The sequence below is a fragment of the Rhinolophus hipposideros genome, assembly GCF_964194185.1.
Source record: "Rhinolophus hipposideros genome assembly, chromosome: 4".
Classification (NCBI taxonomy): domain Eukaryota; kingdom Metazoa; phylum Chordata; class Mammalia; order Chiroptera; family Rhinolophidae; genus Rhinolophus; species Rhinolophus hipposideros.
This window is the reverse complement of record NC_138050.1, coordinates 20,462,392-20,477,874: the sequence shown is the minus strand read 5'-3', so window position 1 is coordinate 20,477,874 and position 15,483 is coordinate 20,462,392. Positions and strand designations below refer to the sequence as shown.

The window sequence follows — 15,483 nt, the reverse complement described above, 5'->3', positions numbered from 1 at the left end:
GTTCTTTCTATTCACCTAGCTACTTCCTGCTTCGTTGAACATGAGCACCACTTGAGCAGAAGTGCAGTAGAAACAAAAGTAGTGAAAATCCAAACCAATGAAAGTTACTGCCAGTCAGTAACTTCAGTAAAGGTAGGAGATGATACCACAATCATGTAAAATGCATATTTCGCATTTCCAGGGTGCCCTGATCTCCCAACAGTGGAGACGTGACTTTGCTAAACATAAATGAATGCTCAATATAAATGGAAAGGGGCAGAAAGGCTGTGAACAATTTGGGGATGAAAGTTACTTGCGAAAATTACAGATGATTTCTGTGAGAGACGAAATGGACACATGTTGCAGAAAGTGTTTGGGAAAAGTTGACACAGCAGTCAGGCAGCCCTGTGAAGAGCCTGCTCCACACTCAAGGTGTGCATGTGGCCGTGTACCTGGCGTGACACTGTTAGCTAACACTTGTAAGACATTCACTGTAGGTCGGCTGGTGTTTTCTCGGTGTTCTACATGGATGAACTCATTTGATCCTCACAACAACCCTAGAAGGAGGGGCAGTGCTATTATTGTCCCCACTTTAGAGAGCAAGAAATCGAGGCACAAAGAGGTGAAGTAACCTGCCCAGGGCATCCAGCATCTAACTTTGCGTGCACAGTCACCCCACAGCTCTGCAGAGAAGTGTGCTCACAGAGCAGAGAAAGGCCACATTCTCTGCTGGATTCATGTGACAGCAGAATGAGCAGCTGTCACTCGCCAGCTACCTCTGGCCACAATGCTACTCCTTCGCCTCTCTCTACAGCTCTCCTGCCTCCTTTTGACTGGCTGGCTTCTCAGCCACCAGCCAATAGCTTGATGTCTTGGACACCCATGTACATCTCTTTCTTCTGGCCCCAAGTCTCTGAGGAATAACGCAGAAACAGCACCCCATGGCACAGGCCCAGGTCTTTACATCTGAGCACCGCCCCTGAGGGCAACTGAAAGAGACCAGCACTGCAGGTGGCGCCACAGTGAAACAAAAGCAAAGAGTGACACAGAGAAAGCCTGCAGATGGGCGTGAGCACCTTGGTGTGAAAAGACATGGTATACAGTAGCTTCTGAGTCTACAAGACAGAGCTGTCAGGGTGCTCAGTGTCAGGCCACCCCGATCAGCAGCACAAAGGTTTCCCAGAGAGCAGTAACAAAGGCCACACTGAGCCTGCATGGATGAGTGAATGTTCACAGTTTTGCAAAAGGGCAAGATGCCCGGTCGGAGCAGGGGGGTGGGGCTAGAAGGCACTGGACCAAACACTGGCTCAAGTACCAGCTTGCCTGGGCAGCTGTGGGTGCAGCCAATTGACCCAACTCCAGAGCTCCCCGCCCCCTTTGCACTGTAAGAACCAGGGAGATGTCAGTGGCTAAAATCCTGCCCCGAGAAGAGGAAGGACAAGGATCGACAGCATTAGTATGCTCCCGCCATTGCCAGCATGTGCCCACTGCACATGAGCCGAAGATACACAGGCTCAAACAGCCATAGAATGCAGCGCCAAACCGCCATCAGGGGACTTGGGTTACACACGCCCCAGAGAAAAATCTGCCTCCACGGAGCTAGATAGGAAACCAAGTATTTGAGGGGAAGGAGAGAAAATGTGAATAATTAATTGTCATGAAAAGCCTGTCCGCCTCCCGGGAGAAGCAGAGACGCCGCGACTGTAGGATACGCTCTGCCTTTATCATATCTATTACACGTCTTCTTGAAGGACCGCAGAGAGCACCTGTTCAGTTAGGGCAACGCACAGACCAAAAAGGGACCCAGGACGGATGGGCCTCCCCAGGGCTGCTTAGAGGACGGGAGCTGGCCACGCAATATGAACAAAGCTTTCAAATTAGTCTGGGCTTCCCAAGGGGACAAGGATGATTATTTCCCATGTGATTACATACAATTAGGTTTTGCTTTCAGGATGTAAGACAGAAACAACTTGAAGTAAAGCACCGCATGCGTTCAGACCTTCTATGAGGCAGAAAGTGCACTATCAACCTGGGTATTTGTTATATTTTCTTCCCCAGTATTTCACTTCTCCTGTATATCCCTTTTTTGGATTCCTTAACTTGAACAGAAAATAATTTACACAATAATAACCATGTAGTAAGCTCTTATTGTTTGCTAGACACTGTCCTAAAAGCTTTACATATATTATCTAGTTTAATCTTTAAAACAACATTATGACAAAGGTGCATTCTCCCATTTTGCAGGTGAATAGTTAACTGAGTCGCTAAAGGTCATTTGGGGTCTCTGTGTTCCTCACCAGTGTGCTTTCTCACCTCTCACGTCCACTCTTCTTAAAATCATCCCATTGGTTTCCTGACCCAAACCTCAGCTTGCTTGGTTGGGCTCTGAAACTGTGGCTTAGCCCTTTCAGGCAGTGTGGGTGGGAGATTCTGCTGTGGATGGGCTGACCATCAAGCCTGGGCAGGTCCGGCAATCCCTGACCTGTATGGATGTCTTAAGCTTGAGTCTGGTGGAGGAGAGGGAGGACACTGAGGTCCTTCTGCGTGATGACGTCCTGAGGCTGGACCTCCACTCAGTGCCGCCTGCACCAGAACCCCTTGAGGCCATTCTCTGCATCCCCCAGCTTCACACCAGCCTTGCCAGCACTGTCCTGTCTCCAGCTGTCCAGTGCCTGCCAGACTGGCCCTCCTCCAAAAACTGGAAAACTGGTGTGTTGCCATAGCACTTCCTTTCCAGCAGCAGGTATTTCTAATTGAAGGTCCAGCTCTCTCATTCCAAAGGAAATGCCTCACCAAGTCTCAGGATAGGACAAGCTCAGGTACTGCTTTCTAGAATTTTGGGGCAATGATTGATGTCACTGTGATTTTATCCACAATTTATCACTGACAATTTGCAATTCAGTTGCAATCATTTATTTAATCAAGGAATGTTTACTGAGGACCTATTTTGTGCTGGGCACTGTAGGATACAGTGGTGAATAAAAGAATCTCTGCCTTCCTAAGATTTATAATCTAGTGGAGGAGACACAATAAGCAAACAAATATATAAGATGAAGTCAGGTAGCTTAGTGCAAGAAACACTTCACTGGACTTCAAAACCCATATTCAATGGGATTCCCAAGGCAGTAGCCATAACCACTGACCATCAACTTAAGAAATTGGCAAGCACATTCCAGTGCCATAAGTACTGCCCGCACCTCAGTGCCTCCTAAACCCTCAGGAGGCTAACAGTCGGAACAAGGGTCCCCCCAGCTGCTGTAGGCTGCTTGGTTTAGAGAATTTGGCCCTGAAGCCTGGCTTGAGACCCTCTAACCTCATATGCATGAAGTCTAATAAACTCCTTAGAGGGTTAACAAACTCCATATTGGCATTTCTAAAGCCCCACACTGTGGCTGTTTGGGGGCTTGGATACCTGCCTGATTCAGTGGCGGTACACCCAGGTGAGATGGCGGATCAGGTGTGTAACAAAGACATACGCAAGGCATAGGCTGAGGCGGTGAAGAATGATGAAGTGAGAAAGCAGGAGGGAGACGCCTCAGAATGATAATAAAATCAAAACCCACGGCATCCTGAAGTGCCATAAGAGGGCCAACCTCCCCCATGAAGCTGTCTGGTGTTCCCAGAATGCCTGAAAATGCTCTCTGAAAGGGGCTCTCGAATTCCTTACCCCAAGAGTCTATTCATCCAGAATGAATAACCTGCTTTCGTCTCTTTTTTTACAGTTTGTAAAAACCAGTTCCTTGAACCTCTGAACTAATAAAAAAAATTGCAGCAATCCTCTTTGCCCCTGCTAACACATAAGAGAAACATCTCAGACTTTCTCGGTTCTTAGTAATTTTATGATTTCGACAAGGTCTTTGCTTGGCCTGCAACCTTGGGCTGTGAAAGTAGCAAGGCTGGTATTCTAGCCCGAAACTGAAGTCAAACTTAGATGTAGGGTTGGAACTAGTGGGAATCTGGTGGCAATGAGGTGACAATGAGTTTTTAACATAATGGATCATCATATCGATCTAAAGGTTCTCCTCCCTTAGCCTGAATTCACAGAACTTTCCTGCAATTGAAGAATGGACTATCCGCTGAAATGATTAGGCCCAAACCCATATCTTCATTTGACAGAGGAGAAGAATACGGGATCTTCCTTATGCTTTGGCCCCTCTCTCAGGCTTCGTAAGAAGTATGGCTTTGCTATAACTGTGTTACTGGACTGCTCTCTCAATTTTCATCTCCATTGTGGAAAGAATGTCAGGGAACTGGATGTTCTCGAGCTAATTCTGAAACCAGGACACTATTAAGAAAGAAAAAACATAGAAAGTAAGGCAGATACTTCAGATACTATGCATTGTTTTCCACCTGGAAATGAGACATCCGCTTTACTTTGAATCTATTTCTAATCTTCATTCTGAAACAAATCTCCAGGTGGGAAGAGGAGGGGGAAGGAAGCAAAGGCCAGACCCTAACCAGAGAGTAGTGACAAGAACACTAAATTCCCGACACAGCTTGACCGGCATTCTGGAAGAGGACCAGAAAGTTGATAAGTAAGTAGTCTGAGTAGGTATAAATGCAGCTAGAAACACTTAAACATATCTAGTGTAGTGATTTAAGTCCTTTGGACCACAATAATTTTGAAAGTTTATGAGAAGGTAACATAGTCTGACACACACCAGTATCCAATGCTTAATAATGTACTAGGACCCTTTGTGATAAAAGCTAAAGGGTTCAAAATGACTGGCGTATCTAGTATTTTACACAGAATCCTTTATTCTACTCAGTAATTTCCATTCTTTCTCGACTACATCATGTCTTGTCATTTTCATCAGTAGGAAAGCATCCTGAGAGAGCCAGAACTTCAGTAGAATTTGGAGACAAGGCCGCAGGGTTTGCAAACAACAGGATTAGAATATCCATCTTATTTTAACAAGCACATTAATCAAAACAAAACAGACAAGAGAGGAGGGTGTTCACCAAAACCTATCCCAAGGACTTGCTCATCAAGAACTCCAGGCTTCGGTCATACCCTAGAGCTAGCGGGAGAAACCCTCACTATTATATTAATTAAGTCTTATTTTTAAAAGGGATTCATTCTGGCAGGATGCTGAGAAATCAGATGAACAATGATTCGCTATTACAACTGTTCTAGGAAAAAAACACTACCTACGTGCTTATAAAACATACCCTGAATGCGAAGTAGAAAAATCAGAGGCAGACTCTGGCCCTGGCTTTGCTCATGAACAAACTAGCAGTGGAGGAAATCGAGCCTGTAGACTCATTTTTTTAACTTCTGGCCTAAAAGTCAATGAAATATTCAAGTGCTTTGCCAATGTGAATATGATACTGGCAAGTCTCTAGGCCTTGTTTCCATGTTTCCTTAGAATGTATGTATCATGCAGCCTATTTGAAGAACAAGCTTACTCAATATGATGAGAAAATTAAAGGTGGGTAAGGCATTTAGTCCAGCCCCCTCATTTTACAGATGAGATCAGGTAACTTGCCCATGTCAACCAGTTCCAACTCCTAACTTGGGGCTTTCCCTCTGCACCTTAGCTGCCCTTAACTCTGAAGTGCCTACTCTTGCTAACAGCCCCAAGGACTGCAAAGCAGGAGGAAACATGGTCCCTTCCAGAGCTTACAACCTAGCTGAGGAAGTAAGATGTTCATACATGAGAAATATAAGAAAAGCATAAAATGGGAGATGATAAGTTCTAAAAGATGTAGTGGATGCATCACAGGGATAGTAACCAAAGTTTCTCTTTCCCACAATTTCCTTATTGCCTGTGGCCCTCCACCTGCAGAGCCATTTCCTGTTTGTTGCTTCGGGGAGGGTAGGGGCAGTTATACCCACTAGTCAAGTTTTTGGATTTTTATATATTTTTTCAAACCATATATTTTTGAGACAGAGAAGGCTTTCTGAGGCCAGGTAGGCCAAAAACCTAGAGCAGAGGGTTCACCCTATGAATTGGAAGGAAAAACAGAATGTGTGATGCTGCAAAGGGCGGCTTTGTCAGCTCAGAAGATGTCAAGTTTAAGCTTCCGGTGAAAGGAAGAAAACTGGAAAGGACCTGACCAAAGGCTGGATGCCAGAATGTTTCTGAGAAAGGATTACGTGCTGAACTTCTCCTGTGCTGAGCCCTGCAGTGGTGGAATCCCGGAGCAGAGCAGACCTTCGCTTGCCAGGCGATGAGGGTGGCAGCTCAAGGGTGAAGTTCAGCTTAGTTACAGAGAAATACAGCAGTTCTGCTTTTATACCTGAGCATGTGGCTGTGAAAATTCATACTATACTAGGAGATTCTTAAAGAGTTTTCAGTGGATAGTAGAAAGTGTTATAACCCAACTGATAGTGACTCCTTCTACATGCCATCTCATAGAAAGACCTCCAACTTCTGGGTCTCGGTTATCTGTGATCTCCACACGTTTTAGCCAAACTATGCTCCAAATGGAGGCAATGAAATGTTAAATATGGAATCACAGAGGAAGCCCAGTTCTCCTTGCCGTAGACAAAGGAAAGATGTCTCATAACTGTTACAAAGAAGGAAAAATCAGTTTTCCAAATGCCGGTTGAACAGCTCAGCTTCACTATCTTTGGTACCCATAATAATGTCAGAAGATGTCAAGGTGAGATAAAAATAAAAGGGGGAGCAAGAGCAGATGGAACATTCCTTCCCTTCCCTAAACGGTATGTTCTCCAAAACAGAAGTTTAATTAATGTGGAGGAAGGAGAAAAGTTTTACAAAGAAAGGAAGGGAGACTGACGCTTTCCTTGCTTTCCTCGTCTGCTCTAAATACTGTACCCTTTAGTGGATATGGCCTGAGTTTTGCACAACATTCCCCAAATGCTTCCAACTTGTTATCCCCGCAGAGGTTCACAACAACAATATTGAAGACAGAAATTGTCTCCTAGAGTGGGGAATACTTTCTATAAAGCCTGCAGAACACTGATGGCTTTGCTGTGGCTGTGTTGCTGCCTGAGGTCGGAACAGGGGGGGGATCATTACCAGCCTTCCAATGAGACCCGCAGAAAAGACTTCAACTTTGGGTCTCCAAAACCTGAGAGTCTCCCTGTTTATCATCTACTCTTCAGAGTACTTTTGCCCATTGTTATTGTGTGTGTGTGTGTGTGTGTGTGTGTGTGTGTGTGTGTGTATCCATACGTATCCCAATAGGGATTGGAAAGCTTTAAAAAGTAAGTATGCTTTTTACCTCGGTAATTCCACTTGTAGGAACTGGTCCTAAGGAAATGATGAAGGACATGTATAAAGACTTAGTGCAAAAATATTCCTTGCAATGCTGTGTATAATAGTAAAAAAATGAATATAAGCTACAAGACCAACAATAAGGCACTAATGAATAAAGTACAGTGCAGAAATATAATGGAATACTGAGACAGTCAAACTACTGTAGAAGTTTATTGCTATAGAAAGATGTTCACAATATACTTGGTGAGAAAATTAAACTATAAAATTATATAATACCATATTTTGGTAATAATATATATTTATAGGAATATAGACGTTCAGAAAAAAAAGCCTGTAAAGGAAGACACCAACTTAAGACTACTGGTTCTTTCTGGATAGCAGGATTCTGAATTTTCTTCTTTTTGCTAATCTGTATTTTCTCAGTTTTCTGCAATGACTATGTATTATCTGGATAACAATAATTACTTAAAATTGAGAAAAGCACCATGCATTTCAGGGGAATATGCAATGGCAGCTCAGCACTCCTGTTCCCTCCTTTGGGGAACCGGACAACTCTAGTAGACCAGATGTCCCTGAAGTGTCACTTCAGATTCTCAGCGAAAATATGGTATGAGAAATCTGCCTTCATTTTTCTTTCATATCCTGGATAAAAATCGACACCCTCTACATAGTTGAAGGCACACAATTAAAACTTATCTTTGAAACCAGAAAGATTACACCCTATTTTGGGGGGAACAGATGCCAGTGCAGAAAAGCATCAAAGGGGTTGTGTGTGTGGTATACTGTCCACAGCCCTTGATTTCCTGATGTGTATCTTTGGTTATCGCTTTTTTCTTATAAGCTGTCAAACAGCATTACTGTCCAGCTTTTCAGGTTCCCATTCGGAGGACTCTGAACTTATAGACCCTATACCAGCAAGGAACAGTCTAAGTGTACTCGTACTTCCAGCATCAGTGGCTTCACTCACCTCAGAGGCTTCAATGCTACGTCCATGGTCTTATAGACAAGGCTGCCATCTGCTTCTCAAAAAGCCCCCCCCCAAAAAAAAAGAACCCCCACAAAAACGAATGCCTCTAGATTGCCTGATAAAGGATAAATCTCATGTTTTAAAATAAACCACTCTTAGAGGATGAACAATTTTCTTCTTTGAAATTATCGATAAAATCATTTAAATATTTGTCAAGTGAAATTTTTTCTCCTCTAGACATCCTGCAAATCCTAGAGCCTACAAGTTACACCATTAAAAAATAGACTCTAACAGTAAGAAAGTTGGACAAACCGTAGTTCCCAGGGATGATTTAAGAGCAATCTTGCTTATTGGGGAGATGGGCTACCAGGATCCTGCATTTCTAACAGCTCCAGGACCAATGCAGCGGTCCTTAGACCACACTGAGTAATAAATTTTCCAGTTTGGTGATTTTATGTGCTCTGCCAGGCCGAGAATGCCTTCTCTGGGCAGCTGACAAAACATGGAGTGAGCCGATACCCCAACCTGTGCCAGGTGGCATTCTGTGATTCTCAGGCTATGACTAACCCTCCACCTGAGTGGCTGCAAGACCCAGATCTGCCAAAAATGACATAGCCAGGACTGTGGCCTTTTTATTAGTGTCACCTACAAGCTACACGCTACATCCTGGGGGCTACACGCTTTATGTCAACTGTTGGGTTTACAACAGTATATCAAACATCATCATTAGTATCACTAATAAGTCTTTTGGAAACTGAGGAAGTAGAAAACAAATGAAACTAGTGATGGACCTGAGATACTTGTCAGGTTGGTCCCTAAAGACCATATTACCATCCATAACTAACATTGTCTAAAAAGCTACATTCTCCTTTGCCAATTACATGCTAATCACAAAATTAAGTATGTTCAATGGCTAAAATTGTTCTTCAGAAGAACTAATGAATAGATTTGAGTTTTGCTTAGATCTCATGGAATAAGACTCCGAAAGAATATTTGCTCTGAAATTAAAATGGGGAAGGTACTTTACACCAAAGGAAAAAAACTATGAAATTTACAAATGGATCAAAGTTAAATTAGCTCCTCTTCCAAAATTCAGATCTTCTTTTTTGGGGGGACGTGATAAAAACTGGCTCTAAAATGAACAAAATATGTCAATAAGTCCTCTAATAAAAACTGAAAGAAAATAATGAATCTTTCATTATCCCAAGTCTGAATTTAGCTCTTGGATGTGGAAATACAGATGATATATATTCAAATATTCCTTATGAGTGACGAGTTCTACAGTATGCAATCATATCTTTTCAATGTGTTGCTTTTAAAACTCCTTACATTTGTGCATTAATTAAATCACAATAGGCTTATCTTTCCCTCCATGTTTAGGGGAGGCACAGTTGTGGCAAGGACAAAATCAAAACATATTTTGCTTCAGTATCCTGAAACTTCAAAGAAATGATGAAACTACAGAGAAATGAAAGGGAGAAGATGGCATTTATGTGGAGAGAGCTATGCCTGTGAGAAAAGGTAGCCTTAGGAAGCAATGAGATGTCCTCCCAGACTGACACTGAGGCAGAGTGGGCAAGTCCCCAATGTGGCTCTGATCAGCTACAGTGCCTTGCAATTAACCAAGACACCCCGACTCTCCTCTGTGAGAAACACCCACTTGACGCTTTTTCCTTGAGATGAGAGTGCATTGTATCCAGGGGCCCAGAACACTTGCTGAGCCTAGTCAGGGTTTCCCTCAAGGGCAGGTCACAGACCTCAGCACAGCTGAGGGGACAGAACTCCATTGGTCCTACGGTCTGTGAAGGCTCGGGGTCAGCAGGGAGCACGTATGCAGGAAACGGGCAAGCTACTGAGTCACTGGCAGGACAGAGCAGGAAGCTACGCAAAGAAAGCTGGCGGAGGGCAGGAATCTGAGGCCTGGGCGGTTGAAGAAGATTCAGTGACTCCCACCTACCCATGACGTGTGCCTCTTACACACAGCTTGGTACATGCTCCTGGACTCAGATCAGCAGAACACACTGTTTATGGCCATTTCCCCACAATTTCAGACTGGGCGAATTCCACAGGACACTGCCAATGGCCCTCTGTCACTTCAACTGATCTTCTACCATTTGTGCTTCAAAAAGTATGAAGCGGTTCAGAACTGCAACACATTCCTGCTGTCACTGGCAGGCAGTTCAGAAGGGCCAGGTAGAGTTAATGACTATACCTGAGTTTGAAAAGGAACAGTCTTAGGACACAAATTAGGGGGGCAAACAGAGAACAGTCTCAAATAGAGAGAACTAGTTCATTCTTTGGCCACTTCCTACTGGCATTATCCTGGGGCTAGAGATCTCCAAGAAATGTTATACTGTCCTAAAAATATCATTTAAAAGCCCCCAGCATGTGCTAAGATTAGTTCTCCACGTATGATTATAATCTTTATTGGAACGGAAATAGTCAATCAAACATGATGCGAGTTCCATTAACATTACGTGGCACAGTTGATTTTTTTCCCAACATAATTATTGTTTTTTCTTTTATCCTGTTTATAAAACTTCCCCTTATTTATTTAACACTTAAGAATGCAAATTGTACATAGTGCCTTGATGATCTCCTTACCAGGATTCTGGAAAAATTCTGAGAGTTTAAATTAAATTTGTCTTCCTTGGGAAGCATTATGATTTATTGAGGTCTCCTGAGTGTTTACAGTGTGTTTAGCTTTATATTAAGTTAGTGCAAAAGTAATTGTGGTTTAAAAGGTTAAAAAAATTGCAACAACCATAATTACTTTTGCACCAACCTAACAGAAAGAAAAAAGGAGTAGAAAGAAAAAAGAAAAAGCCTGTCTGCCCTGCCAATCTAAAAAGGCCAATGATGGACCAGACACAACTAGAAAAAATTCACCTGCATAACACCAGACCATTCATTAAAGAAGCCCCCTTAGCTGCTTGCTCCAGAGTTGAAAGTGACATCGGACACAATGGAAATGCGACACCATGATCCATGAGGTTAAGGAAAAACAGGATATCCAGCAATCCACATGCCCTCTATAACCCTGTACCTTGTCCATTTTCTCAAGGGGACAGGGATTAAAAGCAGTGACTGCCCCACACCACAATGTCTGCACTGCCACCAATTTACAGGCAGCTCACAGTCTAGAAGCTCAGGGTGATTCTGAACAGCCCTCACTTCAGGATTAATGCTATGGGCCAACAGAGAGGATGCCCTTCCTCCAGGCTCTACTCAGGGACCAAGAACAAAGGTACAGATTCCTCAATTGTTCACTCCTTCTTGCCTCTCCTCCATCTTCCCTTCTTCCCTTCTTCTCTGCTTAGAGGAGTTTCTAAGACATTTACATCTTAGCATCCCAGAGCTTCTGGAAAGGCCCTTAGAGGCCATCCAGCTCAACCATATCATTCCACAGAGGAGGAAACTGATGCCCAGAGAGGGTAATTGACTTGTCTGACAACACACTGCTCATTCAGGGTAGAACCAGGACTAGGACCTAGGACACCTAATTCTTGTACTTTGTCTTGGTGATGACCTCTCTTCATTTCCCATCAGGGGCAGGCAGCATGAGGAAGCAGCCCCTGCATTGAGGGAAAAGACGACTAAACATTGACTGGTGTTCTTGGAAGAAGCTTTCCTCACAATTTTGGTAAGGACGAAAACCAACTGTGAACAAACTGTCTCTAACCTAGCTCACGCCAAGAAAGCATTTCTGGCCCTGTGAACTCAGGAACCAATGGATAAAGGAGTATCATGTGACTGCTGAATAAGAACAACTCACAGACATAGAAAAATCTACTTCTTAACAAGGAATGGTTAGAACCAATGCTCAAATTCCAGTCAGGCATCATTCAGAAACAAGCCACTGAGTGAGAGAGGCTGACTGAGGGCAGTAGAATCACAGTGAAACGCAAGAGCTGCTTCCAGGCCCGACAAACGGGAACTGGGATGGTCAGCCCCCTGGGCCCCACTGGTCACACAGGGGGCACCAGCCCCACCAAGTCAGCTGTGAAGGGAGAGTGACCCTAGAACTGAATCATTCAGGGTAGATAGTAAACACATTAACTTGCTCTCTACTCGGTCCTCTGTGTGATTATATAGTTGGTGGGGAAACACTATTTTAAAAATCTACTTGGAAAATATTTTTTATTATTGCAGCACTGTTGAACTTATGTTTTAAAGGATTTAAGACTCTAGACTTTTTTTTTTTTTCTTTCCAGAAAGGGTTCACTGTTACCATTCACTCACTGCTTAAGGGCCTTCTCCTGAGTATGGGTGTGACCAGGATTTATGTTCCTTGGCTAGGAGGAAAGGCAGGCCAGGCAACATACGGGGTAAAGACATCGAGGGGCCCACCAATACCCACTCATCCCTTCTTACTGCCCAGAACAGGCATGTGATGGCTATGTTGGAGGCAGCCATTTTGTGACTCTGAGGCAACTCTGAGGATGGAAGCCAAAAGCTGAGGATGGTGTAGTGGGATGATTGCAGGGGTTTCTACACCACACCTGCACTGTCTCCTCTGGACTTCATTTTTTTTTAATGTTAGAGGAAAATACACCTCTACTTGTTCAAGTCATTATTTTTTTCTCAAGTCATTATTTGTAGCCAAATATATTTCCTAACTGAAATATAAAACACATATAAATATACATTCTCATTCACGAAGAGGCCCCAGAGCTGAAGAGTGAGGCAGGAATCACCAAATATTTAAAGAGAAAAGAAAGAGCAATAAAACGCGATTGATCCCAGTGGCACTAAGAGAAATTCCAGTTCAGAGATTGCAATTAAAATAATGGAGAGGAAAACATCCCAAACCGAATTACCAGTTTCTCTGACAAGAGAAGTGCTTTGTTGTGACCCAGAGGGCTGATTTGAGAGCTACAAATTGAGCAAAGGCTTTGGACAAGTACTTTATAAAAATCATTCTTTAAAAATATATAGCCTCTGGGCAAAAGAGAGTGGAATGAAAATGGCGGCACAAAGAAAGTTCAAGAGAGCTTTCTCTGATTTTAGAAATGCTAAAGCTTCAGGGTGTGAACGCAAGTCACTGGAGCATTGTTCTCATTATTACTAATGGTTCTTAATAACTAAGGGGCAATGTTAAGTCTCCAGTTGGCTGAAATGAAAAGAAATTGCTCGTTGCAGTTATACTAATAACTAAATATAATGTGACACTAAATTACAATTTCAGAGATACAGCTTTCTACACAGTCTCTTATTGTAAAGGAAAACCAAGCCAGGCCATTAGTAAACAGAATAATCCAATTAAATGTCTTTCCAACTGGGAACAATTTAGAATTGAGAGTTTAACATGATAGTGAGATAGTAAATACTGAAGTGTTTTGTCCTGATTTTAAAAATCAGCACTTTATCATAAGACAATTTTTTGTTATTTTAAAATAAATGTTTAATCAATCTGAATGGCTTTGGTCATTTACACATCTTAATCACTGTAAATTATTCCTAGACATAAGACCTAATTTCCCATGAATAGATTTACTTGAAATTTAATATTTAATATAGAAGTAAGATTTTCTAGGCTGAGTGTGTTTATAAACGTATTCCCTTATATAATATTAATAATTACCTATGACATCTGCCTGCAGACAGAAATACAAGGGAAGAAATTTGCCTATCAGAGTTGGGGCCACTCCATGGATCCAATGAATGTGTTCTAAGCTGTTAACCTTCAGGCAGTAAGTATTTGATCAATGTTTGTTGAATCAATGCGTTATCTCAGATTCTTCAGAGAAGGTGTTTTAGAAGCATTTGTGTTCATAAAGCCTCAGCTAGTCCCTCCAGGCTGCATTTCCATAGGGAAAGTAGCGGCATATCTAGTCCTGCAATCAAGGTGCAAATTCTCCAGGAAAAGCCTCCATTTTGGTGAGTCTTCCTATTAAAGCCGGGGTCACGGGGACGGCCTTCTCTACATGTGTAGACGGGACTGATCCCTGGGGGACCATGAAAACCCGGCTGAAGGACAATTTAAACCATACTTACTGCTGGTGGAGGACATGTGGCTGTAGTCAGACCTGAAACACAAAACCTTAGTATTAGAAAGATTAGACATTATTTTTCTTTATCCAAATGATTTCTTCAGGCTAGCATTTTAAAGTCAGTGGTAGGTAGCATTTAACTCGTAAAGGAATGACACGAATTAAAAACAATAGTGCTGAGTATTGTTTGTGCAAAATAAAGTTACGTGTGAATTTAAAAGCAAAACTTGAAAAGCACTTTAGAAATCCAGAGTCCTTCATATGGGCTCCGTGACTGTCTCAGATGGGAGACCAGATGGGTCCCGAACCATCTAAATTTGCTGGCAAATTTTTGAATGGATGCTTATTTTTCTGGGAAGGCTCAGAGTTTTCAAAAGATTCTCAAAGGGGTCATAATTCCCCAAAAGGTTCCCTTCAAATGTTATCACCACACCAAATACCATCACAGGGGCAAATGTTTCTGTGCAGAGGAGTAGTGGACCCTGGGGAGAGTAAGCAGGGGACCCCAGCTGTGAGGGCTTCCACATTCAAGGTGTGGCTGACCATCAGGAAACACAAAGGCATAATGATGTCTGAATGATTTCAGGTCCATCTAAGAAGAAATCCTGCTTGACAGTAAGTGCAGTAACAGGATGTGGGCCTTGATTGGGAAAGGGAAATGGCAGGGTTAGGGCCAGGGTGAAATTAGCCATCATTTTCTGTGCTAAGAAATCAGCCGCTGGCATTTGGCCTCTGTGCGAATGGGCCTCTGGCCAAGGATCTGCCTGCTTAATCTCTACTAAGCTTCTGCCCTGCTAGTATGGCTGCTAAGCCTTCCCTCTCTGGCAACGTATTTGGTATAGAAGCTATTAGTTTTCTCCTATAAGTGACCTAAAGTCATTCTCGGTAGGAAATTAATCTCTCAGGCATCTAGGGATTTAGTCTGTCAAGGTGGTAGTTAGAGGACACAGTGGTGCACATAACGTGGTTAATTCTGTTTAATTTTATAGATATGCTCTCCTTATATTTACTTAGTCTCACAGTGCCTTTCTTAAGTCATCCAGTTTTCACTCCCGAGTGTCTTACCACATTAAAAAAGTACAGTATATGTAAAACTTAAAAAAAAACCTTAAAAAGCATGGCTCTTACTAGTTAAAATAATCTACATTTCTACCACAAACTGATGCACCGATATATTGGTAGAGGAAGGAAATGCAAGAAAAACAGCATGTGGTTTTCTCTTTTCCGATGAAATACTTCAGTAGTCATTGAATCACTGAATTTTAAAACTGGTAAGAATAACAACTACTAACATTTGCATATCCATTTATGTATTACCAACTGCATCCTCCTAGATCTAATCCAATTTTTTATA

The 15,483-nt window shown here is 42.6% G+C and overlaps 1 protein-coding gene across 1 annotated transcript in view; it reads right to left on the bottom strand.

Moving 5' to 3' along the window:
* Window positions 1-15,483, bottom strand: part of FAM124A (family with sequence similarity 124 member A) — a 78,253-nt gene that overhangs the window by 53,230 nt on the left and 9,540 nt on the right. Inside the window, exon 2 of the mRNA XM_081046635.1 lies at window positions 14,134-14,165. Coding sequence (XP_080902761.1) covers window positions 14,134-14,165 — 32 coding nt within the window. The remainder of the gene's footprint in view (window positions 1-14,133; window positions 14,166-15,483) is intronic.